Below are 27,550 nucleotides of genomic sequence, written 5' to 3' on the forward strand. Positions count from 1 at the left end.
AATACCACAGGGGCCACCATCACTCCCGAAACCACACATGCTCATCTGCCCTCTTCAGTCCATGCTGCTCTCGTCCTTAGCCATCTCCCCACCACATCTACATCCTCAGGGTTGAATTCAGATTGGGAATGCCCCCTTCAGAACACATTTCTCAGAAGATGGAAACATCTCAGATTTCTCATTTGCCTCTGTCTTCCTTCCATGGCTTATGTCTCTCTCTCTGTAGTCTCTTTTTAATAGAGGAATTTAGACGACTCAGAACTCCAAATCCCTTTTAAAACTGGCCTATGGCTCTAGGCAATACCCTTGGTGACCATTTTTAACCAGCCAAGAATACTCAGGAACATCCTCTGCTTTCTTTGACAATAAAAGTATTAGTACACTGCAATAAGTATGGTTTCTCTCAGAGAAAATTAACACTATTTACATTTCAAAAGCAATCCATTTAATTTACCACATTAATAAGCAAAAAATTAAACTGTTTGATCATTCTAGTGGATGCAGAAATTGATTTTGGACAAAACCTAGTATTCATCCCTGATTTCAGGGGGAAAAAAACAACAACTCTTAACGAACTAAGAATCAGAAGGAACTCCCTTAACCTGGTAAAAAGTCATCTGTGCATAATGAAAGCCGAGAGACTGAAGATTTCCCTAAGGTCAAGAACAGGAAAGGGATTTTCATTCTCATCACTTCTCTTCGATACTTTATTAGAAGTGAATAAGTCAGCCAGAGAAAGACAAATATTATCTGATCTCACTTATAAGTAGAATCTAAAAAACTCAAACTCACGGAAATAGATATTTGTGGCTTCCAGAGGCAAGGGATAGAGGGCGGGGGCACTGGAGGTGAGGATGAAGGGTGGGGGAACTGGGGTGGGGGTGGTTAAAAGGCACAGGCTTCCAGTTGTAAGACAAATAAGTCCTGGGATGTAATGCGCAACATGTTGACTACAGTTTGCGATACTGTTCTGTATATTTGAAAGTTGCTAATAGACTACATCTTAGATGTTCTCATCACAAGGAAAAAATTTTGTAACTATGTCAGGTGATGGATGTTAAGTAATTGTAGCAATCATTTCACTATATACACATATATCAAATCATTTTGTACACTTTAAATTGTTGTCATGTGTCAGTTACATCTCGATAAAACTATAAAAATTAAGTAAATAAATAAAAATATTAACTAAGACATGTAAGACAAAATAATATCCCAGAGGCTCAGAAAGAAGTACCCAAGGAGAACTCATGGTAGCAAACTTGGATTAAGTTCAGTTCAGTCACTGAGTCATTTATGACTCTTTGCGACCCCCATGGACTGCAGCATGTGAGGCTTCCCTGTCCATCACCAACTCCTGGAGCTTGCTCAAACTCATGTCCATCGAGTCTGTGATGCCATCCAATCATCTCATCCTCTGTCATCCCCTTCTTCTCCTTCTTTCATTCTTTCCCAGCATCAGGGTCTTTTCCAAGGAGTCAATTCCTCACATCAGGTGGGCAAATTTGGAATAAAAAACAAATAAACCTGGTATTGATGGTTCAAGCCAGTGCAATAAGGCAAGAAAAAGAAAACAAAGGCTGATTTGTGAATCCCAATCTCTTGGCCACCAGTGTGATTTTTCTCAACATTTTTTCTTAGACACATCCAAGCAACACTTTTCTAAAATTTTTATGTCCTCAAAATGAAAGTTTCTAGAGTTCAAAAGATACTATCCATTTAATCTAGGAGCTTCATTTTCTCACATACAACTACGAGTATGTGAGTTGCATGTGCTGCACATGTTACAAAGTGCCAGCACATCAGGGCTGCAAAATACATGGTGTTGATGGCTTCCTGTCTCTACAGATTGAACTTTTATCTTTTCTTTACTACGTAAAAGGAAAAAGAAAAATGGAATAGCAGTAAATGTCAGATTGAGTGATTATATAGGTTAGGTAGGAGATCATAGCAAGAGATTGTGTTTATGACAGTGACGAGCTCAGGCATTAGAGTGGAGCCCCACTCTAGCATGTCCTTGACAACCTTGGGACAATCACTCAACTACTGTTTACAGGTAGATGAGGCACTCAAGTCCCAGGTGCCTCATCTGCCTGTAAACAGGGATAATAGTAGAACATGCCTCACAGAGTTCTGGAGAGTGTCAAATGAGATAAGTCCTATAGCAAATACCAAGCATGGGCTTCCGTGGTGGCTCAGTGGTAAAGAATCTGCCTGTGAGTGCAGGAGATGTGGGTTCAATCCCTGGGTCAGGAGGACCCCTTGGAGAAGAAAGCAGCAACCCACCCTAGTATTCTTGCCTGGAAAGCCCCATAGACAGAGGAACCTGGGGTCTAAACAGTCCCTGGGGAGCAAAAGGTCAGACGTGACCCAGTGACCAAACAGCAACAACGAGAAACGGCAAATGTCACAATTCCTGGAAGGCAAAGACTGCCTAACGAATATGCTGTCTATCTAAATCTATCCATCTATCTGCCTGTGTCTCTACCTAATCCTCATCATCATTAATATTATTCTTATTATTCAAAATCCACAGACACATGGCAAAACCAATACAATATTGTAAAGTTAAAAAATAAAATAAAATTTAAAAAAATCCACAGACACAATAAGAAAAATGATGACAACATAAATGATAAACTTTGGAAAATTTCTTTGGATTAAGACAGTAGTTGTATCTATAGATAGATATTTGGTTTTCCAGATATTTTTGCTTCATGTGTCAAATATTTGTTGTGACAGGCAATGCCAATTTATTACAAAATTTGAAGTCATTATCAAGTGATTTTAGGGTGCCTTCTCTCTCTTGAAGTTTATAGAGTTTTTATGGCTTACTTCCACCAACACAACTTGAAATTTAATGAGTTGTTAATGCTAAACAAAATGACTTTTAATTTAAGATTCAAAGTTTTATTTCCAGTTACATTACTAGATTAAGCTAGAGCTCACAGGGAGGGATATAGACGAACAGGTGAACAAATGAAAGAACCGAGTGCTGGTGGCAACTGTGAAGGATGAAGCAGGCTGAGGAAGAAGCCGTAAAGAGAGTGAGGCGACTATTTTATAAAGTAGTCCAGGGAAGGCCTATATGACTTCCCTAAACAGATAACATCTAACAAGCAATCTGAAATGACTTGAGAAGTATTCCAGGCAGAGAAAAGGGCAAATATAAAGCTTCTGAGGCAGGGGAATGCATGGCACTGTCCAGGAAAGCAAGAAATCAGTGTGAGTAAAGGGGGTGAGTGGGTAGGAGAGTGATAAGACAAGGTAACAGCTCAACTTAGGTATTATGGTGAAATCAGCCACTTCAAAGCATTTCTGAAAAAAAGAAAAGATGAAAGAAAATAGCCTTAATAATATCACTGCACTATTTTTAACATAATGTAGAGAGATGGTAGTCTTAAAATTAATGTAAAAAAAGTCTTAATATTCTTTCCACTTTTAGTCTAACGTGACTATTTATCCTTTGGAAATTGTCATGTGAACATGCTTTCTCTTACCAAAACCCTCAGTAACAACTCAAACTTTAACTTCTAAGATGATGTTATTATTTAATCTTATTAAAATGTGTCAAAACCCACATTTACTTCATTAAAATATTTTATTCAAAATGATTATCATATTTCTGCATTCTGAACGCTTGGACCTGTTCCAAAACTAAAGAAATAAACAAAATTTGACAAAATTTTATGTTCAAGTCCCTACATGGCTGTGAACATTGAGTTATGACATAGAGTAGGTCTAAGAGAGATGAAATAACTTCTGTGCATTTCACACCATTAAAAGGTTAAACCTAGAGAACACTTTGCCTTCTCAATAACCTTCTTGAAAGCATTCTTGACTTCTCTGTTCCTTAGGCTGTAGATCACAGGGTTCAGCATGGGGATGAGTATTGTATAGAACACAGATGCAATTTTGTCTCTGTCCATGGAGTGGCTGGAGCTGGGCTGTAAGTACATGAAGATGACAGTCCCGTAGAAGATGGAGACAGCAGTGAGGTGGGAAGCACAGGTGGAAAAGGCCTTCTGGTATCCTTCCCCTGACTGCAACTTCAAAATGGTGATAAATATGAGCAAGTAGGAAATCAGAATAACAAGAAGTGCGAAAAAGATATTAAAGCTCGAAATAAGAAAAAGAATCAGCTCATTAATGCCTTTATCTGAACAAGTCAGGGACATGACTGCTGGAATATCACAGAAAAAGTGATGGATGACATTGGACGTACAAAAAGAGAGGCAGAATGTGTCCCCAGCATCGATAGCAGCAGTCAGAAGACCAAAGATATGAGAGCCTATGGCCAGACGTGCACACACACTTGTGGTCATGGTGGTGGTGTAATGCAGGGGTTTGCACACTGCTGCGTAGCGGTCATAAGCCATTGAGGCCAACAGGTAATTTTCCACAGTGGCAAAGGCTACAAAAAAGAACATCTGAGCAGCACATGCATGGTAGGACATGGTCTTGTCTCCTATAAGGAGCCCAGCCATCACCTTTGGGGTGATGGTGGAGGAGTAGCAAAAGTCCACCAGAGACAGGTTACTGAGGAAAAAGTACATAGGGATGTGGAGACGAGAGTCGAGCAGGATCAACGTGGTCATCCCCAGGTTCCCAATCAGAGTGAGGAGGTAAACGAAGGTGAAGGCTATGAAGAGAGGGACCTGCAGCTGCGGGTCATCTGTGAGTCCGAGCAGGATGAAATCAGCTCTCTCTGTATTATTTTCCATGAATGTGATTTGAGAGTCACAAGATGCTCTGTGGCAAAGAGAAATAATGGGACACATGGATGAACAAATAGCAGTTGCACGGAAGCTGAAATGCACAGTATTATTTTATTAGAACAATCAGTTTTTCATCAGTATTTACCATTTTTGTAACATGGGCATGACAGCGCAGTGTAGTGATATCTTATTTGTACAGTAGCAGACATTTGAAGAGGAAGGGTCTTTATGGATCGCCTTCTCAAGTTCTTGTTTTTGTATGTGAGTAAACTGGGTTGCAGCTAGAACTAAAGTTTTCTAAGTTCATATGCCGACAGTGAATCCATCTCCTAAATCAGTTATTTTGAGTCTTCTAATAGTTTACACTTCTCTAGTGCTCACTTATTTGATGCTTTATGTGTACATATTCATTTAATTCTCTTATCAGTTCTATGATTGATTATTTATTTTTCTCATTGGTGCATGTGGCAAGTTGACAACAAAGAGACGGAATAATTTACTCAAGGTTATCCAGATATTACACTATTAATGAATGAAGCCAAGCTTTAGACCCTGAGTGGTTCTCAACCTAAATGCCATTAAAAAATTTGAATTGCCATTTTGTCTTTGAAATTTTTGTTGCCAAGAAAGGCAAGACTACATTTTTTTTCCTTCCAGATTGAGTTGTTGTAGTGTATTCTTGGTTATCAAAATACACATAGCTTTGGGACTTTGAAATGGTAAATATTCATGATGTGTGAAACAGCATGATACATAACTGTATGGTCTTAATTACATAAAAATGGATGTTTAGTTGTGAAGATACACAAATGAGACCTAGAAGGACACGTCACGGTAAACTGCTTGTGATTATGAATGACTTCGTTTTTTGCTTCTTGTGCTTTTTGGTTTCCTATTATGCACATGTTAACTCTTAAGAAATAAATGTTATTTTAAAAACCTTAAAAAAAATTTGAATTGATTTTCCCTTCATTCAGTTTACATTTAGTTATCTTTATTGTCCTGAATTTAATGCATAGAGTCATATGGTTGATTTACACACAAATAAATGCACAGTAGATAAGCCCATTTAGATGTGGGCTAAATGCAGCATTAGAGGTATCTGCAACAAACAAAGCCAGGTCTGAAGAGAAGATACAGCATTGGGCAGGGAAGCTTTACTCTGAGAAAACATGTGTTAGACAGAGCAGACCTACCATTTACTGCCTAGGAGACACTGGTCCTAACTTATCCCTGCATCTCATTTTATCTGTCAGAAAATGAAGGTGGTGTTGAGACCTACCTTAATGGATTATTGTAAAAGTGAAAAGAACTCATGCATGAAAACAGCACCATGTGGATCTGAAACACTTCTGATGAGTGCTAGCTATAATATTATGGATTAGCGTAGATCAGTGGGTCTCTAGGTTGGTTTAGGAAATTCAGGTGACAGACGCAGATGGGTGGGCTTTGAACTCCGATAACCTTCATCTCGGAGAAGGCAATGGCACCCCACTCCAGCACTCTTGCCTGGAAAATCCCATGGACGGAGGAGCCTGGTAGGCTGCAGTCCATGGGGTCACTAAGAGTCGGACACGACTGAGCGACTTCACCTTCACTTTTCACTTTCATGCATTGGAGAAGGAAATGGCAACCCACTCCAGTGTTCTTGCCTGGAGACTCCCAGGGACTGGGGAGCCTGGTGGGCAGCCATCTACGGGGTCACACAGAGTCGGACACGACTGAAGTGACTTAGCAGCAGCAGCAGCAGCAACCTTAATCTTTAATATGCCTTTTCCTACGTACCGTCAACTTGGATACTTTGCTTCACCCTGTATTTCTCAGTCTGTCCTCTTGGCTGGGTCAATCATTTTGGGTGAGAACTCAGGCATCTTCAGAGCCTCTTTTTGTTCATGTCTTTCTTGAGATCCACAGTTTGGCTTGTGTTGAAAGTGCCCTCCTAGCTTAGACTCAGTCTTGCTGTCATTCCTAACAACAGTTAGCTGGAAAACAGGTACTGAGGTGTGGAGGGTTGAAAAGTCATAGTGTGGAGGGTGATACTAACCTGCGTATCTATTTGTGAGCAAGCATAAGTCTTTGCATTCTAAAAGGAGATTGGAGAAAGGAACACATTCTTGGAAACCACCATTCTCTACCATTTTCCTTTCAGCCCTGAAAAACATTACTTTACGTGTCTGCCCCTTAAATTATTTGTGTTTGTCAAAACCTCACCCACACAGTAAGATAAGATGTATTGATATAGACGTAGATCTCCATATCTACACACACATATGAACCGCTGTGTTCTGTGATGGCCAACAGGTCTCCTGAAGTTAGTGAACAGCTTAAATTTACTACTTACTTGTAGTTTGTCTCATAGATGGAGAGATAGATATACAGATAACAGATGATACTGATAATAGATGATAGATAAGTAAATAGAAATTAGCAGAGAGATGCAGACTACATGCACACACACACACACTCACACACACACACACAATCTAATTGCAGTTAAAATGTGGCTTCTTGTAATTTTACAAATAGTTTGAGCTATCCAAGATACAAACTCAAGTCTAACTGATCCCAATGCCTGTACACTTAATCACTGCATTGACAGATTTTTTTCTACATAAGCAAGTAGTGAAAGGATGAGATTGTGGGGAAATGATACTGAAAATGCAGTAAGAATTTTGGTACTTTCATGATGTACCAAAAACTTTCTGGTTTTTAAAGAAGTGCCATCGCACCCTGTTTGGCTATCTGTCCCTTCAGTGACAAGTTAACATGTGATAAACAAAAAGAATTTGCAACCCACTCAGTCAGCCGGTCATCTACTGTAGGTCTTTGCATGAGTGCTTGCTCAGTGGCTTCAGTTGTGTCTGATTCTTTGAGAGCCTATGGACTGTAGCCCGTCAGGCTCCTCTGTCCATGGGATTTTCCAGGCAAGTATACTGGAGTGGGTTGTCATGACCTTCTCCAGGGGATCTTCCCCAGTCAGGGGTGGAAACCACATCTCCTGAGTCTCCTGTATAGCAGGAGGCTTCTTTATGGCACAGCCACTCGTAGGTCTTTCCACTTAAGGAAAGCAGCCTGGAGGAGGGCATGGCAACCTCTGCCAATATTCTTGCCTGGAGAATCCCCACGGACAGAGGTACCTGGTGGGCTACAATCCATGAGGTCGCAAAGAGTCAGATACAACTGAGTGACTAAGCCCAGCACAGCACAAGGAAAGCAGCATGGAATTTAATAAATATTAATATTCTCTGCTGGTTAAAATGCTATGCATTTAAATTCTACACTTTTACCAGTGTTTCAGAAAAGGTGCTCAAACAACCAGATACGAGGTCAAAGACTCAGAACATGTAGGTTTTCCACTGCTTCTGCATAGTTGCATTTTTCATTAGAAGCATATATTGAATATAGACCCTTACCTTGCTGTTGAAAAGAAGGAAAAGACAATACTGAAATGTAGATCTGAAATCAGAAATTCAACCTTAGAAGAATGTATAAATAATACAGGAGAAAGTCTTTTTTATGTAATGGTCAAAAAATTCCAAGTTCCTTGAAGCTGAAGAGATGAAGGAAAGATCATTATCCCTGAGCTAGAAGCCTGGATTTAAGGATTACATCTACTGCGGATTTTTCTGGGTACTCAGAAAAGTATTTACCATCTGTGGATCTTAATTTTATTTGTGATATAGAGATAATAAAATTCTCTCCCCTATACACTTTGGAACTTTTTTTTTCCTGTAACAGATGAAAGTAAATTTTATAAAATATCTTAAGGGTTTAACTTTTTCAACATGAATAAATTTGACTTTTATCTTACAGTGTTTTCCTTGCCTGTGGTTGCAGACTCACTGCAAATATTCAGTTTGGGAAGAAGCTGGTGTATACTAAAAGTATAAACATTCATTTCAATCAGTGATGACCAAGTGGGATCTGCCTACAGTCTGGTCCTTTTAAGACAATGTCAAGTGGAGTCAAGATGGGATTTCAGAGACTAATGAATGAGAAAAAGAAGAAAACTGTACAAGCACGTGTCTCTCAGGAGAATAGAGCACCTGTGAGGGCCCAGCTGTGTGCAATCCCTTCTCCTCACCCCACTTGATATAAAGAAGAAACAATTAAACTTTGTGCAGGGACATAATTTGATATGTTGAATAGCACATGCATGTATTTGCAATCTTGGTATCTTTTCTTCTCCCGCTTAAAAAATTAAGATCAAGAGTACAAAAACTACATTTAGTTTGATTTTTGATACTTGAAATATATTTCTAAAAATTAATTTCTTTCTTATCTGTCACATTTTTATTATGTTTGTGTCCTTTCCATTCTTTTATGTGCTACAACTAAATGTTAGGCTACTAGAAATGTTAAGAAGTTGATAAATATTATCTGTGTTTTCCCAAGTTTACCAAGGGCAGACAAATAGGATGCGTGTCAGAGAGAGAATATATTGTGCCTTAGTTCTGATAAGTCAATGGGAAAGTTAGATCTGTAGTCAGAGGGACTTCTTTTCTCCTCCAAATCACCCTCCTGGAGGTTCTCTGAAGGTACTCCTCTTGGCTCTCATTGTTGCTGTACAGACCAGTGCACTGGATTGAAAATGTTTGAAAATGTTTCACAGGAAATTCTAAAAGTTTCCAAAAAGCTAAATGAATTTGTCAGATGACAGCAACTATTTACATTGCATTTGCATTGTATTAGATATTTTAAATAATCTAAATATGATTTAAAGTAAATGAAAGAATGTACACATGCAAATGCTACACTGTTTTACATAAGGGACTTGAGTCTCTGTGTATTTTGGTATCTGAGTGATCCTTAGAACCAATCCCCTGTTGAGATGTAAGGATGATTGTGTTTCATTTTTGGGGTGCTAATATAAAAAATCTTGCACTTTAAATTTAAAATTCCACTTGCTCATTGCCAGTACATAGAAAAATGATAACATTTTGCATCTCAACCTTGCATCTTATAGCCTTGCTAATCATTTATTAGTCCCGAGAGTTTTTTGTCTATTCTTTCTGATTTTCTACATAAATGATCACATTATCTGTGAACAAAGACAGTTTCTATTTCTTCCTTCCCAATCTCTCTCCCTTTTATATCACTTTCTTACCATATTACATTAGCTAGGACTTCCAGTACAGTGCTAAAAGAAATGGTATAAAAGGGCATTCCTGATCCTAGTGAGAAATCTATTTTCTCACCATTAGGTACAATGTTAGCTACAGACATTTTGTAGGTAGTCTTTATCAAGTTGAGTTGGCTAAACTTTTTTATTTTGTTGTTGTTAAGTTGCTCTGTCATGTCCGACTTTATGTGCGTGGACTGCAGTACACCAGGCCTCCCTGTTCTTCACTATCTCCTGGAGTTTGCTCAAACTCAAGTCTATTAGGTCCATGATGCCATCCAACCATCTCATCCTCTGTCGCCCCCTTCTCCTCCTGCCTTTAATCTTTCCCAGCATCAGGGGCTTCTCCAATGAGTCGACTCTTCCTATCAGGTGGCCAAAGTATTCTGTTCTTATTTACTGAGACTTTTTCATCATGAGTGGATATTGGATTTTGTCAAAAGCTTTTTATCTATTGATATGATAATGCACTTTAAGCTTCTTTATTTGATGGATTACATTAATTGATTTTCAAATGATAGACAATCTTGCATGCCTGTGATAAATCCCAGGTGGCTATGATGTATAACTCTTTTTACCCATTGACTTTGATCTGTTAATATCTTTTGAGGATTTTTACATCTATGTTTATGAAAGATATTGGTCTTTTTTGGTTGTAATACTTTTGTTTGGTTTTGTTATTAGGTTATTGTTGGATTCATAGAATGAGTTAAGAAACATTCCCTCTGCTTCTACCCTCTGAAAAAGATTGCAAAGGATTGGTATAATTTTTTTTAAATGTTTGGTAGAATTCAATAAACTGGACTGAAAATTTATGTTCTGAAAAATTGTTAATTGCTAGTTCAACTTCTTTAATACATATAGGCCTATTGAGATTGTCTATGTCTTCTTGTGTGATTTTGGCAAACTGTGGCTTTCAAGGAATTAATCAGTTTCATCTAGGTAACTAAATCTGTATGCACAGAGTTCTTCCTACTATTCTTTTATTATCATTCTAATGCCCATAGAATCTGAAATGATATCCCAGCTTTCATTTCTGATGTGAATAATTTGTGTCCTCTTTCTTTGTGTTTTAGTAAGTCTGGTTTGATGCTTATTGATTTTATCAATCTTTTCTAAGAAATAGCTTTTAGTTTCTCTTATTGACTTCTCTTCTCTTCTCTTGATTTTCTCTTATTGACTTCCTGTTTTCACTTTCATTGATTTCTACTCTGAAAGTGTTAGTCACTCGGTCATGTCTGACTCTTTGTGGCCCCATAGACTGTAGCACACCAGGATCCTCTGCCCATGGGATTCTCCAGGCAAGAATACTGGAGTGTGTTGCCACTTCTTTCTCCAGGGGATCTTCCTGACCCAGGGATTGAAGCTGGGTCTCCTGCATTGCAGGCAGATTCTTTACCATCTGAGCCACCAGATTTCTGCTCTAATTCTTATTATTTATTTTTGTCTAATTACTTTGGATTTAATTTGTTCTTCTTTTCTTGTTTCTTAAGGTGGAAGCTTAGATTATGCATTTTAAATCTTTCTTTTATTTCCCAGTATATACACTCAATGCTGTAAATCTCCTTCTAAATACTACTTCTTCTGTATCCCACAAATTCTGATAAGCTGTGTTATCAGTTTCATTTAGCCCAAAATATCTTAAAATCTCTCTTGAGATTTATTCTTTGATCCATTTTTTAAAAGTATTTCTTTAATCTCTGCATATTTTATTAATGTGTATTTTATTTTGAAGATTTCTTGGTTTCCTTTTCATATTGTGTGTTGCTAAATGATAACCACTTATTTTTCTTTCATTTATTTCCAGCTCTCAAATGATGTTAGAATACATGCAGAATTGTCTAAATTGTATAAAATCCATAATCTTAATTGTCCTTTAAAATATGCAGTTCAAATTAAATAATTTTTCTGAGAGTCACTTTTCTCATCCAAACAATCAGAATAATAACATTTTCCCCACTTAAATTAGATGAGTGGAGTAAATTAAGCCATAGTAGTATAGAAATCTACTATTCCTCATAGTACTGCTGTTATTATTAGTACTATTAATGCTCTTAGAACTAACATAGCAGACAATGGATTGCTGGGAGCCAGCGTGAGGAGCTCTGCCCGTGGCAAAGGTCATGAGGAAGGAGGCTCGGCATACGCAAAGGCGGGATCGAGCCTCAGGAGTCCCCCTGGAAATTCTCGAGCATCTACCCCCAAAACCAGAGTCTGCCTACTTTCTGCTTTGTGCTCTCACCTACACCTCTGACTTTACGGGGGCGGGGGCGGGGGGCTGTCCCCCACTACCTCTCTCTGAAAAAAGAGTTAGCTTACAGCTCCAGTTAATAATTCCTGGGTGTGACAGTGTTTCAACCTACAAACTCCTTTGAAAGTCCTCTAGCCTGCCTGAATAGGTTCTTCCAGCCACATGTGATTGCTCAGAGCCTCCCAACTGTGAGAGGCATGAGATGTTCTAAACTGTCTGAATACAGATTCCTTTGATCAGTTAAAAGATTGATTAGAAATTGTATTGGTGAAGGGTTTTTCACTTGTTGGGCCGATGTTTGCTGCTAAGTTTCCATATCCCTTACCTGCTATGTCCCTGGCAGTGTATTGATTAATATAATTGGTGTAAGTAGTAGCTTTAATGTTTGTAACCTTGGACCCTTGAGTTAATTCTTTTTCTTGTTATAGCCCACCACACCTCTGCCCTGTAGGAATGCAACTTTATCTAATGCTTTTGGAGGCTGGCGCCTGACTAATCACCTTTAGAGAAAAATAAGTTTTCTGAAGAAAGGATCTTAAAATGTTAACAGGCCTCTGGGCCAGAAGATGATGCAAATCACCTAAACTTTTGCATATGATAAGTTTGCTGGAAGAAAGCCTGGCTTACTGCATGACTCTACCCCTTCCCCCATTATCCTCTATGCATAACTTAAGGTATAAAAACTACTTTGGAAAATAAAGTGTGGGCCTTGTTCACCGAAACTTGGTCTCCCCATGTCGTTCTTTCTCTCACCTTCTGGCTGAATTATTCAGCCTCTTTTCTCCACTAAATTTTCTCACTGAGCTATCCTTATTCTATTAGTCTTTATATCTTTAATTAACGTTTAATTAAGCAGTTGTTTCCTGATCTTCGCCAACGCCGTCCCCGCTTCGAATTCCCTGGATCCACCGGGGCTGGACCCCGGCAATGGATTGTATTGATAAAAGTATAAAGTAATAAAAATGCTATAAATATAAAATTTGATAATATTATAGTACTAACAAAGTATAAGTCACAATCAAAAACTCATTTAAAGATTGAATGAGGGAAGGAGAGAGAGAAGAGGGAGCGAGACAAAAGAGAGATAAAGTGAGAAAATATGGTAACTTAGAAGAATTAGAAGGAACAATTTGTCCGATTATAAGTGTAGTATAATCATTTAGGAGAAGATACCCAGAGACTATTTACCCAAGGGTACTGCATGGACTTTAGTAATTTTCCTGGATTATACAGATAAGTGTGACCAATTAGCAACTTAGATGGAGTTGGTTTTGGGAATATTACTTGCCAGTCCTTGAATCCTAGTTTCATTCCTGTTAAAAGTCCTGTCCATATAATATCCAGTATACTTATTTACCAAAGCTATAAATATTAAATTTAAGCTTACATAGAAAACTTCTAATACAATGACAGATAACAAGAAAAATTGTCATCATGAGTTTCCTTCCTTTGCCTTTCATTCTCCTCCAGCTATCTCTGCACATATGTCAAAATTTAGAACAATTGTTCACTTTATAGTAAAAATGTATATGTATAGAGCTTCTCCATCTTTGGCTGCACAGAATATAATCTATCTGATTTTGGTATTGACCATCTGGTGATGTCCATGTGTAGAGTCTTCTCTTGTGTTGTTGGAAGAGGTTGTTTGGTATGACCAGTACGTTCTCTTGGCAAAACTCTATTAAGCCTTTGCCATGCTTCATTCTATATTCCAAGGCAAAATTTGCCTGTTACTCCAGGTATTTCTTGACTTCCTACTTTTGCATTCCAGGAACTATTTCAAATTCTAAAAGATAATGCTGTGAAAGTGCTGCACTCAATATGCGAGCAAATTTGGAAAACTCAACAGTGGCCACAGGACTGGAAAAGGTCAGTTTTCATTCCAATTCCAAAAAAAGGTAATGCCAAAGAATGCTCAAACTATGGCACAATTGCACTCATCTCATATGCTAGCAAAGTAATGCTCAAAATTCTCCAAGCCAGGCATTAATAGTATGGGAACTGTGAACTTCCAGATGTCCAAACTGGATTTGGAAAAGGCAGAGGAACCAGAGATCAAATTGCCAAAATCTGCTGGATTATCGAAAAAGCGAGAGAGTTCCAGAAAAACATCTACTTCTGCTTTATTGACTATGCCAAAGTTTTTGACTGTGTGGATCACAACAAACTATGGAAAATTCTTAAAGAGATGGGAATACCAGACCACCTGGCCTGCCTCTTGAGAAATCTGTATGAAGGTCAGGATGCAACAGTTAGAACCAGACATGGAACAATGGACTCATTCTATGGGTTTGTTAAAACCCATAGAACTATGCTTAGCATAGAGTGAAATTTAATCTATACAAATTTAAAAGCGTTGGCCAGGAGCACAGGAGAATCACAGGAGTGAACACAGATTGTTAAAAAAATTAATTGTACTACAAGTGACTTAGCCTCATGGAAGAGAAGGGAAAAAATAAGCTAATGTTGGAAAACAGTGTGCTCATAGGGAGTTGCAAGGGAAAAAATGAAAAAAAGATCTATAAAATACTGTTCTTTAATTACTCAAGTTGTTCCTCAAGAGAGTATAGATCAGCAATTTTTGAACTGCGTTTCTTTTAAATTGGAGTCACATGAGTAAATTAATGAATGGAAATTGTTGGGAGTCAAATTTCTCACTGTCAGAGATGGAAGTTACAGATAAGAAAGGGGATGAAATAGATTAGAGTCAGAGATATTAGTAAGCACTCATGTTTAATTGATGTGGGTATGATGGATAGGTAGAGAAATAAGTGTAAGTATGAGTATGTACTTTGGCCTCCTGATGCAAAGAAATGACTCATTGAAAAAGACCCTGATGCTGGGAAAGATTGAAGGCAGGAGGAGAAGGGGATGTGAGAGGATGAGATGGTGGGGTGGCATCACCAACTCAATAGACATGAGTTTGAGCAAGCCCCAGGAGTTGGCGATGAGCAGGGAAGTGTGGCATGATGCAGTCCATGGGGTTGCAAGGCATCAGACACAACTGAGTGACTGAACTGAACTGATGAATACATACAAGCCATGTGTGTGTACACTTCCTACCTCTGCAGAAAGAGGGTCTAGAATTGAAACTCTAATATAAGAAGCATATTCAGCATCAAAATCTTGTGTTTAAGGGACTTCTCTGGTGGTCCAGTGGTTAAGAATCTGCCTTACAATGCAGGGGATGTGGGTTTGATCTATGATCAAGGAACTACATCCCAAATGCCACAGGACAACTAAACCCACATGCCACAACTACCGATCCCGTGCACCACAACCAAAGATCCAGAGACTGCAACTAAGACCCACAACTAAGCCAAATAAGTAAGTAAATATTTCAAAAAAAATCTCGGGTTTAAAATACTTTTCATTTTCTCCATTTTTCTTACACTCTGGCTACATTATCCTTTGAAAATTGTAAAAATGAGCATGTTGGTTCTATCAAATGACTCAGTCAAGATGGAAATATTAATGTATTTAAGATGCTTTATTTATCTCTTGATAATATGTGCTCCCCCAAATGGTATATTTGTATTTAATAGTATAACATTTTATTTTCAAATTTAACGTTTAAATTAAACGCTGATAAGAGTTTAGCATTTAACCAAAGAAATAGAAATCTATTATACATGTGTGTATATTCTAATACATGAATTAAATATTTTAGTTAAAAAAGCATGCAGGATAAATGAATAAACCAATGTCCTTAATAAGGTTTTAAATTAGTCAGAGACAAGACATCTTAGCCATTCTTATTTAGGTATTATATTTCTGGACATAGTGTTTCTTTTTTTTTTCAGGACAAGAGACCTTTTATTGGTCAGGATATCATTTTACATTGTTGAAATCATAATCCTAGGGACAATTTTGCCTCTACAACAAGCTTCATAAATGCACTCTTGACTTCCCTGTTTCTCAGGCTGTAGACCACAGGGTTCAGCAATGGAATGATCATAGCATAGAACACAGAGGCCGTTTTGTCTGTGTCCATGGAGTGACTGGAGCTGGGCTGTGAGTACATGAAGATAATCGTTCCACAGTAGATGGATACGGCAGTGAAGTGGGAAGCACAGGTGGACAAAGCCTTCTGGTGCCCTGCAGATGACGGCATCTTTAGGATGGTGATAAATATGAATATATAGGATATCAAGGTAACCAGGAGAGCAAAAAAGACATTGAAGCTCACTACATAAACTAGAACAGGTTCACTAACATGTCTATCAGAACAAGAGAGAAGCATGACGGCTGGAACATCACAGAAAAAGTGACGGGCCACACAGAACGTACAGAAGGAGAGACTGAAGGTGTCTCCAGTGGGTGTCTCCAGAAGGTGTCTCCAGAGCCTCCAGTAGGCTCCAGAGTCTACAGGCTCCAGGAGCCTGTAGCCAGACATAGGAGCCTGTAGCCAGACCAGTGCACACACTTCTTGTCGTGATGGTGGTGCAATGTAGGGGTTTGCACACAGCTGCATAGCGATCATAGACCATTGAGGCCAAAAGGTAACTTTCCACAGTGGCAAAGGCTGCAAAAAAGAACATCTGAGCAGCACACGTGTCATAGGAGATGACCTTGTCTCCTAGAATGAATCCAGCCGGGACTGTGGGAGTGACAGCTGAAGAGTAACAAATGTCCACCAGAGACAGGTTATGAGGAAAAAGTACACGGGCGTGTGGAGACGAGAGTCCAGGAGAATCAACGTGACGGTGCCCAAGTTCCCAATCAGAGTGGTGAGGTAGATGAGGGTGAACGTTACAAAGAGCGGAACTTGTAGCTCTGGGTCCCTGGTTAGTCCCAGGAGAAGAAACTGTCACTCCTGTCGTATTCTTCATCATGAAGAGGACTGCAAAGCGCTCTGTGGCTATGAGAAAACGGAAGCAGTGACAGACAAAGAAACTTCAGTTGAAAAGTGTACATGCAATATTTCATTACAGTATTACTTTATTACAGTGATAGCCTGTATTTCAATATACTCCAGATAAAGATGCACTTGTCAACAAGACTTAGTCCATTCATTCCATAGAGATTTACATGCTGTTGAATCTGACGGGTCTTCACAGATAATCTCCTCAATTTTTAAAGTGTATGAGTTTGTAAGCTGAGATACAGAAAATTAACTTGCTAGGGGCTTCCCTGGTGGCTCCGTGGTAAAGAGTCCACCTGCCAACACAGGAGACACAGCTTCTATTCCTGGTGCAGGCGGATCCCACATGCTGCGGGCAGCTAAGCCCATGCACCACAACTACTCAGCCTGTGCTCTACGGCCCAGGAGCCAAACTACTGGGCCCAGGTGCTGCAGCTATGAGCCTGTGCACACTGTGGCCTGAGCTCACAAGAGAAGCCATCAAAGCAAGAAGCTCGTGGACCCCAGCTAGAGGGTAACCCCTGCTCTCCACAACCAGGGAAAGCCCCTGCAGCAATGAAGACCCAGCACAGCCCAAAGTATAAATATCAAATAAAAACTTTAAAAAAGAAAACTAACTTGATCAACAACTAGTCCAGAATAAATACATCTGCCAACTCACTCTTTCCCAAGCCCAGTAAAAGCCTACCTTTGCACGTTGTTCCTCTGTCAGGAACTTCTGTAGACACCTTTTTTGTTGTGGTCATGCAGTCACCAAGTTGTGTCTGACTCTAAATATATATTAATTATATCCCTTCAAGAACATCATATCTTGATATGATATTGCCTTCATTTAATTTATAATGCATAAGAGGTTGAGTAATCTTGTCTATTTTTAAATGAGTGTTAATTAACAAGGCATGCTTTGGACCAAAGGCAATCTCTGAACCCACACAGAGTGGTTCCGGAAATAATGGTCTTTATTGTGTTTAAATCAAACTGAGTTTAACTCCGTTCCTGGTTACTCATTGCCTTCATCGGTCTGAACTCAGTGTTTGATGTTTCAGAGAAGTAGCCGAGAAGTACGTGCACAGCGCATGTGATGAGATAACTGGAGACGCAGGGGCTGTACAACCATCAGGCAGCTCTGAGGGGAAGACAGAGCATTATGCGTGGAGCTGAGGGTCGGAGACGAGGTAGATGTGAGCCCAGCCTTTTACTACCTGGGAGTAACTCTAACCTAACTCACCTGAAGCTCGTATTTCCATCTGCAAAATTAGGACCATTATGACCCTACTTTATAGTATTGTTGTGAAAATTAAATAAAGTAATACATTAAAAAAATAAAATTCTGGATGGTTAGCACAGTCTAAGAGTAATAGTCATTATACTGTTATGAGGATGGGATGCTCATCGATATGTTGGTTTGTGAAAATTGGGTGGTGACCTCGAGGGCTTCAGGAATACACAAGTTCTAGCCTTACAGCCTTCCCCCTCAATTTGCCTGTTTTCACACACAAGGGCTGCTGACATTGTTCTGTTTTCGCCAGTGTTTCTCTGCTATTCTTGCTTTGCATATATGATTGACTGTATCAGTAATCACATGTGACCCATTCTTTTGCTTAATTTCTTCCTCGAGATACATACCTTATTTGAAACAGTCCCTTTTTAAAACCTCATTCTTTCTCTTATTACTGTTGTCTCAAAGCAGAACCACAAGGATCTAGCATGGAAATCCCTTGTTTGCGGGCTGTCTTCATTCTCTGGAGCTGCTGTTACTGACTCCAAGCTCACTCTGCTCATCAGACGACAGGGGGATGAATCTGAGAGAAGAGGTGTTGAGGCAAGGAATATGACTTTATTCGGAAAGCCAGCTGACTGAGAAGACAGCAAACAAATGTCTCAAAATAATCATCTTACTGGGGCTTGGATGCTAAGTTCTTTCATAGATCAGAGATGGCGGAGAGGTGAGGAAGCAAACTAAGGAGGCCGTTAATCTAGGCCGTTAATCTTGTAAATACCTCCTAGAATGGCAAGCCCCGGGCAGGGGATGTGTTAATTTCTTCCTTCTTGCCATCCACAGGTGGACAGGGTTCTCAACAAAGGCACTTCAGTCTGAGTCTGGCAGAGGGGCAGGGTTCTCTGAGGCAGGCCTTGATGTGCGATTTTACTAACAAAAGCAACACAGACAAGTCAAAGAAACAGTTTCATCAGGGAGTCAGAATCGGTTCTTCCCCTCAACACTATTTTGGTGGCAGCACCATGTTGTAAAATACTTCATTAGAATCTCTTCTGCTGCAGGAACAGTGTTTTAAATACTTTACTTTGAATTGGACGCCTTTGAAAGGACATCTATCTTATGCTAACTACTAACAAAGGTATGACCTAAATCAAATCCCTTATGATTATACGTGGAAGTGACAAATAGACTCAAGGGATTAGATTTGATAGAGTGCCTGAAGAACTATGGACAGAGGTTTGTGACATTGTACAGGAGACAGGGATCAAGACCATCCCCACAGAAAAGAAATGCAAAAAAGCAAAATGGCTGTCTGAGGAGGCCTTACAAATAGTTGAGAAAAGAGAAGCAAAAGGCAAAAAAGAAAAGGAAAGATATACCCACTTGAATGCAGAGTTTCAAAGAACAACAAGGAGAGATAAGAAAACTGTCCTCAGTGATCAGTGCAAAGAAATACAATAGAATGGGAAAGGTTAGAGATCTCTTCAAGAAAATTAGAGATACCAAGGGAACATTTCATGCAAAGATGGGCTCAATAAAGGACAGAAATGGTATGGACCTAACAGAAGCAGAAGATAATACGAAAAGGTATTATACAGAATATACAAGAATATACAGAAGAACTATACAAAAAACATCTTCATGACCCAGATAATCATGATGGTGTGATCACTCACCTAGAGCCAGACATCCCAGAATGTGAAGTCAAGTGGGCCTTGGGAATAATCACTGTGAACAAAGCAAGTGGAGATAATGGAATTCCAGTCGAGCCACTTCAAATCCTACAAGATGATGCTGTGAAAGTGCTGCACTCAATATACCAGCAAATCTGGAAAACTCAGCAGTGACCACAGGACTGGAAAAGGTCAGTTTTCATTTCAACCCCAAAGAAAGGCAATGCCAAAGAATGTTCAAACTACCACACAATTGCACTCATCTCACATGTTAGTAATGCTCAAAATTCTCAAAACCAGGCTTCAACAGTACATGAACTGTGAATTTCCAGATGTTCAAGCTGGATTTAGAAAAGGCAGAGGAACCAGAGATCAAATTGCCAACATTCGTTGGATCATGGAAAAAGCAAGAGAGTTCCAGAAAAGCATCTATTTCTGCTTTATTGACTATGCCAAAGCCTTTGACTGTGTGGATCACCACAAACTGTGGACAATTCTGAAAGAGATGGGAATACCAGACCACCTTACCTAACTCCTGAGAAATCTGTATGCAGGTCAAGAAGCAACAGTTAGAACTAGACATGGAACAACAGACTGTTTTCAAATAGGGAAATAAGTACATCAAGGCTGTATATTGTCACCCTGCTTATTTAACATACACGCAGAGTACATCATGAGAAACGCTGGGCTGGATGAAGCACAAACTGGAATCAAGATTGCCGGGAGAAACATCAATAACCTCAGGTATTCAGATGACACCACCCTTACAGCAGAAAGCAAAGGAGAACTAAAAAGCCTCCTGTTGAAAGTAAAAGAGGAGAGTGAAAAAGTTGGCTTAAAGCTCAGCATTCAGAAAACTAAGATCATGGCATCTGGTCCCATCACTTCATGGCAAATAGATGGGGAAACAATGGAAACAGTGAGTGACTTTATTTTGGGGGCCTCCAAAATCACTGCAGATGGTGACTGTAGCCATGAAGTTAAAAGACGTTTGCTCCTTGGAAGTAAAGCTATGACCAACCTAGATAGCATATTAAAAAGCAGACACATTACTTTGCCAACAAGGTCCATCTAGTCAAAGTTATGGGTTTTCCAGTAGTCATGCGAGAGTTGGATGTGAGAGTTGCACTATAAAGAAAGCTGAGCGCCGAAGAATTGATGCTTTTGAACTGTGGTGTTGGAGAAGACTCTTGAGAGTCCCTTGGACAGCAAGGAGATCCAACCAGTCCATCCTAAAGAAATCAATCCTGAATATTCACTGGAAGGACTGATGTTGAAGCTGAAACTCCAATACTTTGGCCACCTGACGCAAAGAACTGACTCATTGGAAAAGACCCTGATGCTGGGCAAGATTGAAGGTGGGAGGAGAAGGGGACAACAGAGGATGAGATGGCTGGATGGCATCACCGACTCAATGGACATGAGTCTGAGTAAGCTCTGGGAGTTGGTGATGGACAAGGACGTGTGGCGTGCTGCAGTCCATGGGGTCATAAAGAGTCAGACAGGACTGAGCAACTGAACTGAATTAAACATTTTCGTCCTAAAACTTTTGCAACTTCATTTTACGAGCCTGTACCTTGAAGATATTATGTTTACCAGCCCAAACACACATGACCACTTTTAGCATATACTATGTTCTGCTACCAACCAGTTCTTCATAGATAAACGAGTGGTGTGTGTGTGTGTGTGTGTGTGTGTAAGGTAAGTAGCATTATGATTTCTACTTTACCATTAGGAAATTAAAGACTTAAGAAGTTATGTGTTGCTCTAAAATTGCACAGCTAGTATGAGAGTCAAGATTCAAGAGTTAAATCCACTTTTGGTCAAATTAAAAGTCTATGCTTTTAGCCATTCACTGCTTACATGTGTACACATTCTAGTAATAATAAGCATGAAATTATGAAGAAAAGGTCAAAATGCAGTTTGGATTTTGTTAATTCCTATTAGACACTTTCATGTTGCTACTGTCTCAGTGAACTCCGGGAGTTGGTGATGGACAGGGAGGCCTGGCGTGCTGTGATTCATGGGGTCGCAAAGAGTCGGACACGACTGAGTGACTGATCTGATCTGATTGTTGTTTAGTCGCTAAGATGTGTTCAAGTCTTTATGCCCTCCAGGCTCCTCTGTCCATGGGATTTCAGGCAAGAACACTGAAGTGGGCTGCCATTTCCTTCTCCAGGGATCTTCCTGACCCAGAGATTGAACCCACTTCTCCTGCATTGGCAGGTAGCTTCTTTTTTAAAAAATTAAAATTAAAATTATTTTTTATTGAAGGATAATTGCTTTACAGAATTTTGTTGTTTTCTGTCAAACCTCAACGTGAATCAGCCATAGGTATACATGTATCCCCTCCCTTTTGAACCTCCCTCCCATCTCCCTCCCCACCCCACCCCTCTAGGTTGACACCGAGCCCCTGTTAGAGTTTCCTGAGCCATACAGCAAATTCCCATTGGCTATCAGTTTTACATATGGTAATGTAAGTTTCCATGTTACTCTCTCCATGCGTCTCACCCTCTCCTCCCCTCCCCACATCCACACATCTGTTCTCTATGTCTCCTTCTCCCATTTCTCCCACTGTTCATTGCAGCACTATTTACAATAGCTAGAGCATGAAAGCAACCTAGATGCTCGTTGACAGATGAATGGATAAAGAAGTTGTGGATATATACACAATGGAATATTACTCAGCCATAAGAGGAACACATCTGAGTCAGCTCTAATGAGGTGGATGAGCCTAGGACCTATTATACACGGTGAAGTGAGTCAGAAAGAGAAAGATAAATAACGCGTTCTAACACATATATAAGGAATCTAGAAAAGTGGTACTGAAGAATTCATTTGGCAGGGGGCCTGTTTACAACGAGCCACCAGGGAAGCCTAGGTACTGTTACAGTTCAAGTGTAACCAGGAAGGGTTAATTTTGATTTTACACTGGATCTGCTTCTGTGACTTTAACCCCTATTTTGCTGCTTTTGTTATTACAGACATGCACAATGGCCTGCCCCAGAGAGAAATACTGATCCGGCCGCCCGTGAAGGGTGCCACACTCTTGAGGCCTTCGTGTCCCAAGGTGCGGTGACGGTGCCCCTCAGGTGCTGCTAACTATCTTGGCCCCAGAATTCACTTTGGGAGGCCAGAATCACAGATAGGTGTGGCATCCTTGTTAGCCGATATGGCAGGCGATGTTCCATTTCACGCCAGCGATGAAATGACTTAAGGAAGTGAAGTGAACGCGTCCCCCTACCTGAGGCTTGCCAGTCTAGGAGATATTTGCAGGAATTAAACGGTCTTTTTACTTTGTTTCCCCACCTCCCCTTGGCCCCCCAAATCTCTGATCCGTAAAAGAACCTGGCCACCAAGCCCCCGACAAGATGATTACTTTGAGACACTAGCTTGCGGTCTTCTCCACCAGCCAGCTTCCAAATAAGGTCCCTTCCTGGTCCCAGCACCTCATCTCAGATTCACTGACTTTTCTCGCGGCAAGCCAAGCAAGCTTGGACTCAGTAACATGCGGATTTTTTTACCTCTGCTTTTTTTGTTCATTTGTTAGTATTGATTTGTTTCTTACCTCTATTGAGCAGCCAATATTTGATGAACAAGATGAAATTACCATTCAATCAATCAGAGAATCTATCTAGGTTTTTTTTCTGTTCATGTCTTTTGGAAAGCAGGATGGGGTTTCCTGGGTATCAGTAAACTCTACTGATGGAAGTTTGACGTTTGCATCCCAGTCTTACCTCGATATCAGCTGTAGAATGATGCAGAAATACTGTCAGAGGAGCTCTCCTTCCAATAATGGTCTTATGATTCCAAAGTCTCTAAGGCAGGAAAATGGAAGAAAGAATATTAACATAGTTTAATTCCTGAACTTCCTATGCATTCTTTGTGTCTCCTTATCTCCTGGTCCTTTGAACAATAAACTTCGTAAGATTACCTCTGTCATATAATTCACAGAATTGTTTCTGTAAATAACAAATCCCAATAAGAGATTATCCTTTAAGCGCCAGTCAATTTCATTTTTATTTGGGGGTGTTTCCCTGACTATGGGTACAGGTACATATAAAATTCTGGGGTAAAGCTTCTGTGTACTGACAAGTATGAATAGTCAGATGAATAAATGATGGCTGTATGGGTTCAGCATGCAGAGCCGTCCCTCTAAAGTGAGGTCACATTGATACCGGGATTTCAAAGGCTGATGCTGGGGGACATGGAGGGTGTTATAGAGACGCAGAGCTCTCCAGGAATTTCCCTTGTGGGCACATCTACAGTTTCTCACCCTACTTTCCCAGGAAAGGCGCAATTAAACTGTCTGTGGGGACCATTCTGATTATTTCCTTTGTACACACATATTTTTTACTACTCATTTTTTTCTTGTTATTTTGGTCAATTTATTATGAACATATAACTTACATACAGTAATATCCAAAATTTTAGTGTACAGTTCCAAGACTTTTGTCAAATTTACTGTCAAAGAACCACTATCACCTGAATAAATTCCTATAAACTTCTTTGGATAAACACATTTTCCTATCCAGTGCCCCTGACAATCAGAGAATTTTGCCTTTGCAACAATGTCCTTCACTGCAATCCCGGAATACATACTCTGAGTTGGTAATCTTTCACTTAGCATTTGAGAGTCACTCTTGTTATTACGTGTGTCATAACGGAAGCTTTATTGCAGAATCATACTCTGCACAATGGACATTACAGGTTCATCCTGCTTCGTAGCTGAGGAACATTTGTGTTGGTTCAAGGATCTGGTGATTACAAATAAAACTGATATAAACATTTGCCTAAGATATTTGAACACAAGCATTCACATCATTTGGATAAATATCTAGGAGATGGGTTGCTTGATGATAGGGTGACTATGTATTTATTTAAATGAAACGTTGCCAAGATATTTTCTGAAGTGTTCTACTATTTCAATTTCTTACCAGCAATGCATTAAAATTATTTTACATTTTTACCATCATTTGGTATTTGTTTTTAAATTTAAATTTATGTCTTATGTCATTTTTCCAAGGTATTATAATATCATTTACCATATTCACTCTGCTGTATATCATGTTCTCATGGCTCCTGTGTTTTATCACTGGAAGTTTGTGCCTCTCATTCCCTTCACCTCTTTTGCAGCCTTACCCCACCCCACGGGCAGCCATCAGTTATTTCTCTATGAGTTTGTTTTCATTTTGTGCTGTTTGTGTTTTAGATTCTCATAATGGTCAGAATGACCATCTTCAAAAAATCTGGAGAGGATGTAGAGAAAACGGGATACTCCTACACTGTCAATGGGAATGTAAATTCGTACACCACAGAGAGCAGTATGGAGGTTCCTCAGAAAGCTAAACATAGAACCAGCACATGATCCAGCAATCCCACTCCTGGGCACATTTCAGAGAAAACAATAGTTCAAAAAGATACATGCACTCCAGTGTTCACTGAGATAGTATTTACAGCAGCCAGGACATGGCGACAACCTAAATGTCCATTGACAGATGAATGGATAAAGAAGATGTGGTAGGTATATACAGAGGAATATTTCTCAGTCATTAAAGAAGAGTGAAATGATGTCATCTGCAGAAACATGGCTGGACCTAGAGATTGTCGCACAAAGTGAAGTAAGTCAAACAGAGAAAGATATGTGTGGAATCTTATTCCACTCACGTGTGGAATCTTAAGAAATGATGATACCAATGAACTTATTTACAACACAGACTCACAAACTCTGAAAACAAAGTTACGTTATCAGAATGTAAAGGTGAAGTGGTGTAACAAATTAGGGGCTTGGGATTAACACCCACACACTACTATGCATGGGGCTTCCCAGGCGGTGCTGGAAGTAAGGGACCTGCCCGCCAGTGCAGGAGATGAAGGAGACGCAGGTTCCATCCCTGGGTGGGGAAGGGCCCCTGGAGGGCATGGCAACCGCTCCAGTATTCTTGCCTGGAGAATCATGTGGACAGAGGAACCTGGAGGGTTACAGTCCACGGGGCCGCAGAGAGTCAGACACGACTGAAACAGCTTAGTATGAACGCACTAATATATGCGAAGCAGATAATCAACCAGGACCTACTGTGTAGCCCTGCAATTCTACTCAATATTCTGTAATAAATTATATAGGAAAACAACCTGAAAAAGAATGTGTATACACTGAATCACTTTTCTGTACACCAAAAGCTAACGCAATATTGTTAAATCAACTATGTGTGTGTTTAGTCACTCAGTCGTATTCAACTCTTTGCACATCCATGGACTGTAGCCTGCCAGGCTTCTCTGTCCATGGAATTTTCCAGGCAAGAATACTGGAGTGGGTTGTCATTTCCTCCTCCAGGGGATCTTCCTTGGATTGAACCCATGTCTCCTGAACCTCCTGCATTGGCAGGCAGATTCTTTATCACGAGCTTCACATTCCAATATAAAATAAAAATTTAAAAAGAGCAGTTTTAGGAAAATGAAAATACTCTTCATGGTATTATAATGATGCATTCAGTTCATTATACATTTGTCCAAACCATTAGCATGTAGAATACCATTAGGGTGAACTATGGATTTGGGTTGATTATTTTATCTTGTTGAAAATTGTAGTGTGAATGTGTTGTGATTCAGTCAGGAAGAAATATTAATTCAAGATGTTTATATATCTTTTAATAAAATGTGCCAAAAGAGTACATAGTTTCATTTAAAATAATGATTTTTCTCCTATTCAGAATCACAGAACAGTTATTCAACAAAAGAAATAACTACAAATAGACATAATTCTATATTTAATGTGAAATAACTGCTAAAAGTACTTTTATTAAAAACTAGCCACAGTCCATTTTTTCATTTAAGAGAAGTTTTACTGGAGTATGGTTGATACAATATTTTGTTAGTTTCTGTTATACAGAAAAGTGGATCAGTTATGCATATGCATATGTCCACTTTTTGTAGATTCTTTTCCTATGTAGGTCATTACAGAATGTTAAGTAGAGCTCCTGTGCTGCACAGTAAGCTCTTACTAGCTCTCTATTTTACATAGAGTAGTGTGCATATGTCAGTTCCAATTGACCAGTTTATCCCTTTCTTCCCCATTCCCTCCTAGTAACCATGAGTTTGCTTTTAAAGTCTGAGAACCTGTTTCTTCTTCGTAAATAAGTCCATTTTACCACTTTTTTTCCAATTCCACATACAAGGGATATCACATACCTGTCTTTCTCTGCCTGACTTACTTCGCTCAGCATGACAGTCTCTAGGCCCATCTGTGTTGCTGCAAAGGGCATTATTTTGTTCTTCTCGTGCCAGTCACGTTTCATTTACCTGTGACAAATTTCTCTTTCCAGTGTGTCTGTGCCCACATGAGACACATACCTGCACCTTTGTTTATGGGCTTGACTGTACCCCTGTTTTAGCATTTATGTTTGCACTGACAGGTAGTCAACCAAATGTAAGTGAAACAGTGAATAAATCAAATAGCATCAATACGTTTTGACAAGTGGGTCTTAACATTTCTAAAGCTTGCCATTAGCCATTCTCATTCAGGTTTTAGATTTTAAATGTTTTATTTTTTACTGGATGACAGATTTTTAAAGATAAAGATGTCACCTCAAATGTGTAAATTTTTTCAAGACTTTTTCAAGACTTTTCAATTTTTTCACAGACTTCAAAAGTAACAAGTTACATGGGGAAAGTCTGAGAGGAGTTAAGTGAGGTTACTGTGCATA

At 39.5% G+C, this 27,550-nt stretch overlaps 1 protein-coding gene and 1 pseudogene across 1 annotated transcript; both read right to left on the minus strand.

Annotated features, from left to right (window-relative positions):
* Window positions 1–3,779: 3,779 nt before the first annotated feature.
* On the minus strand, window positions 3,780–4,727 carry LOC133261513 (olfactory receptor 5B3-like). The gene has a single exon (XM_061439986.1). The coding sequence runs from the start codon at window positions 4,722–4,724 to the stop codon at window positions 3,780–3,782; it is 945 nt and encodes a 314-aa protein (XP_061295970.1). The 5' UTR covers window positions 4,725–4,727.
* Window positions 4,728–15,941: 11,214 nt separating this feature from the next.
* On the minus strand, window positions 15,942–16,923 carry LOC133261515 (olfactory receptor 5B3-like; annotated as a pseudogene).
* Window positions 16,924–27,550: the final 10,627 nt, after the last annotated feature.

This window comes from Bos javanicus, chromosome 15 (genome assembly GCF_032452875.1).
Source record: "Bos javanicus breed banteng chromosome 15, ARS-OSU_banteng_1.0, whole genome shotgun sequence".
Lineage (NCBI taxonomy): Eukaryota > Metazoa > Chordata > Mammalia > Artiodactyla > Bovidae > Bos > Bos javanicus.

What these genes read in the sequence shown, in the direction of transcription:
- LOC133261513 (XM_061439986.1), bottom strand. Translation starts at nt 4,724, where the DNA reads ATGGAAAATAATACAGAGAGAGCTGATTTCATCCTGCTCGGACTCACA.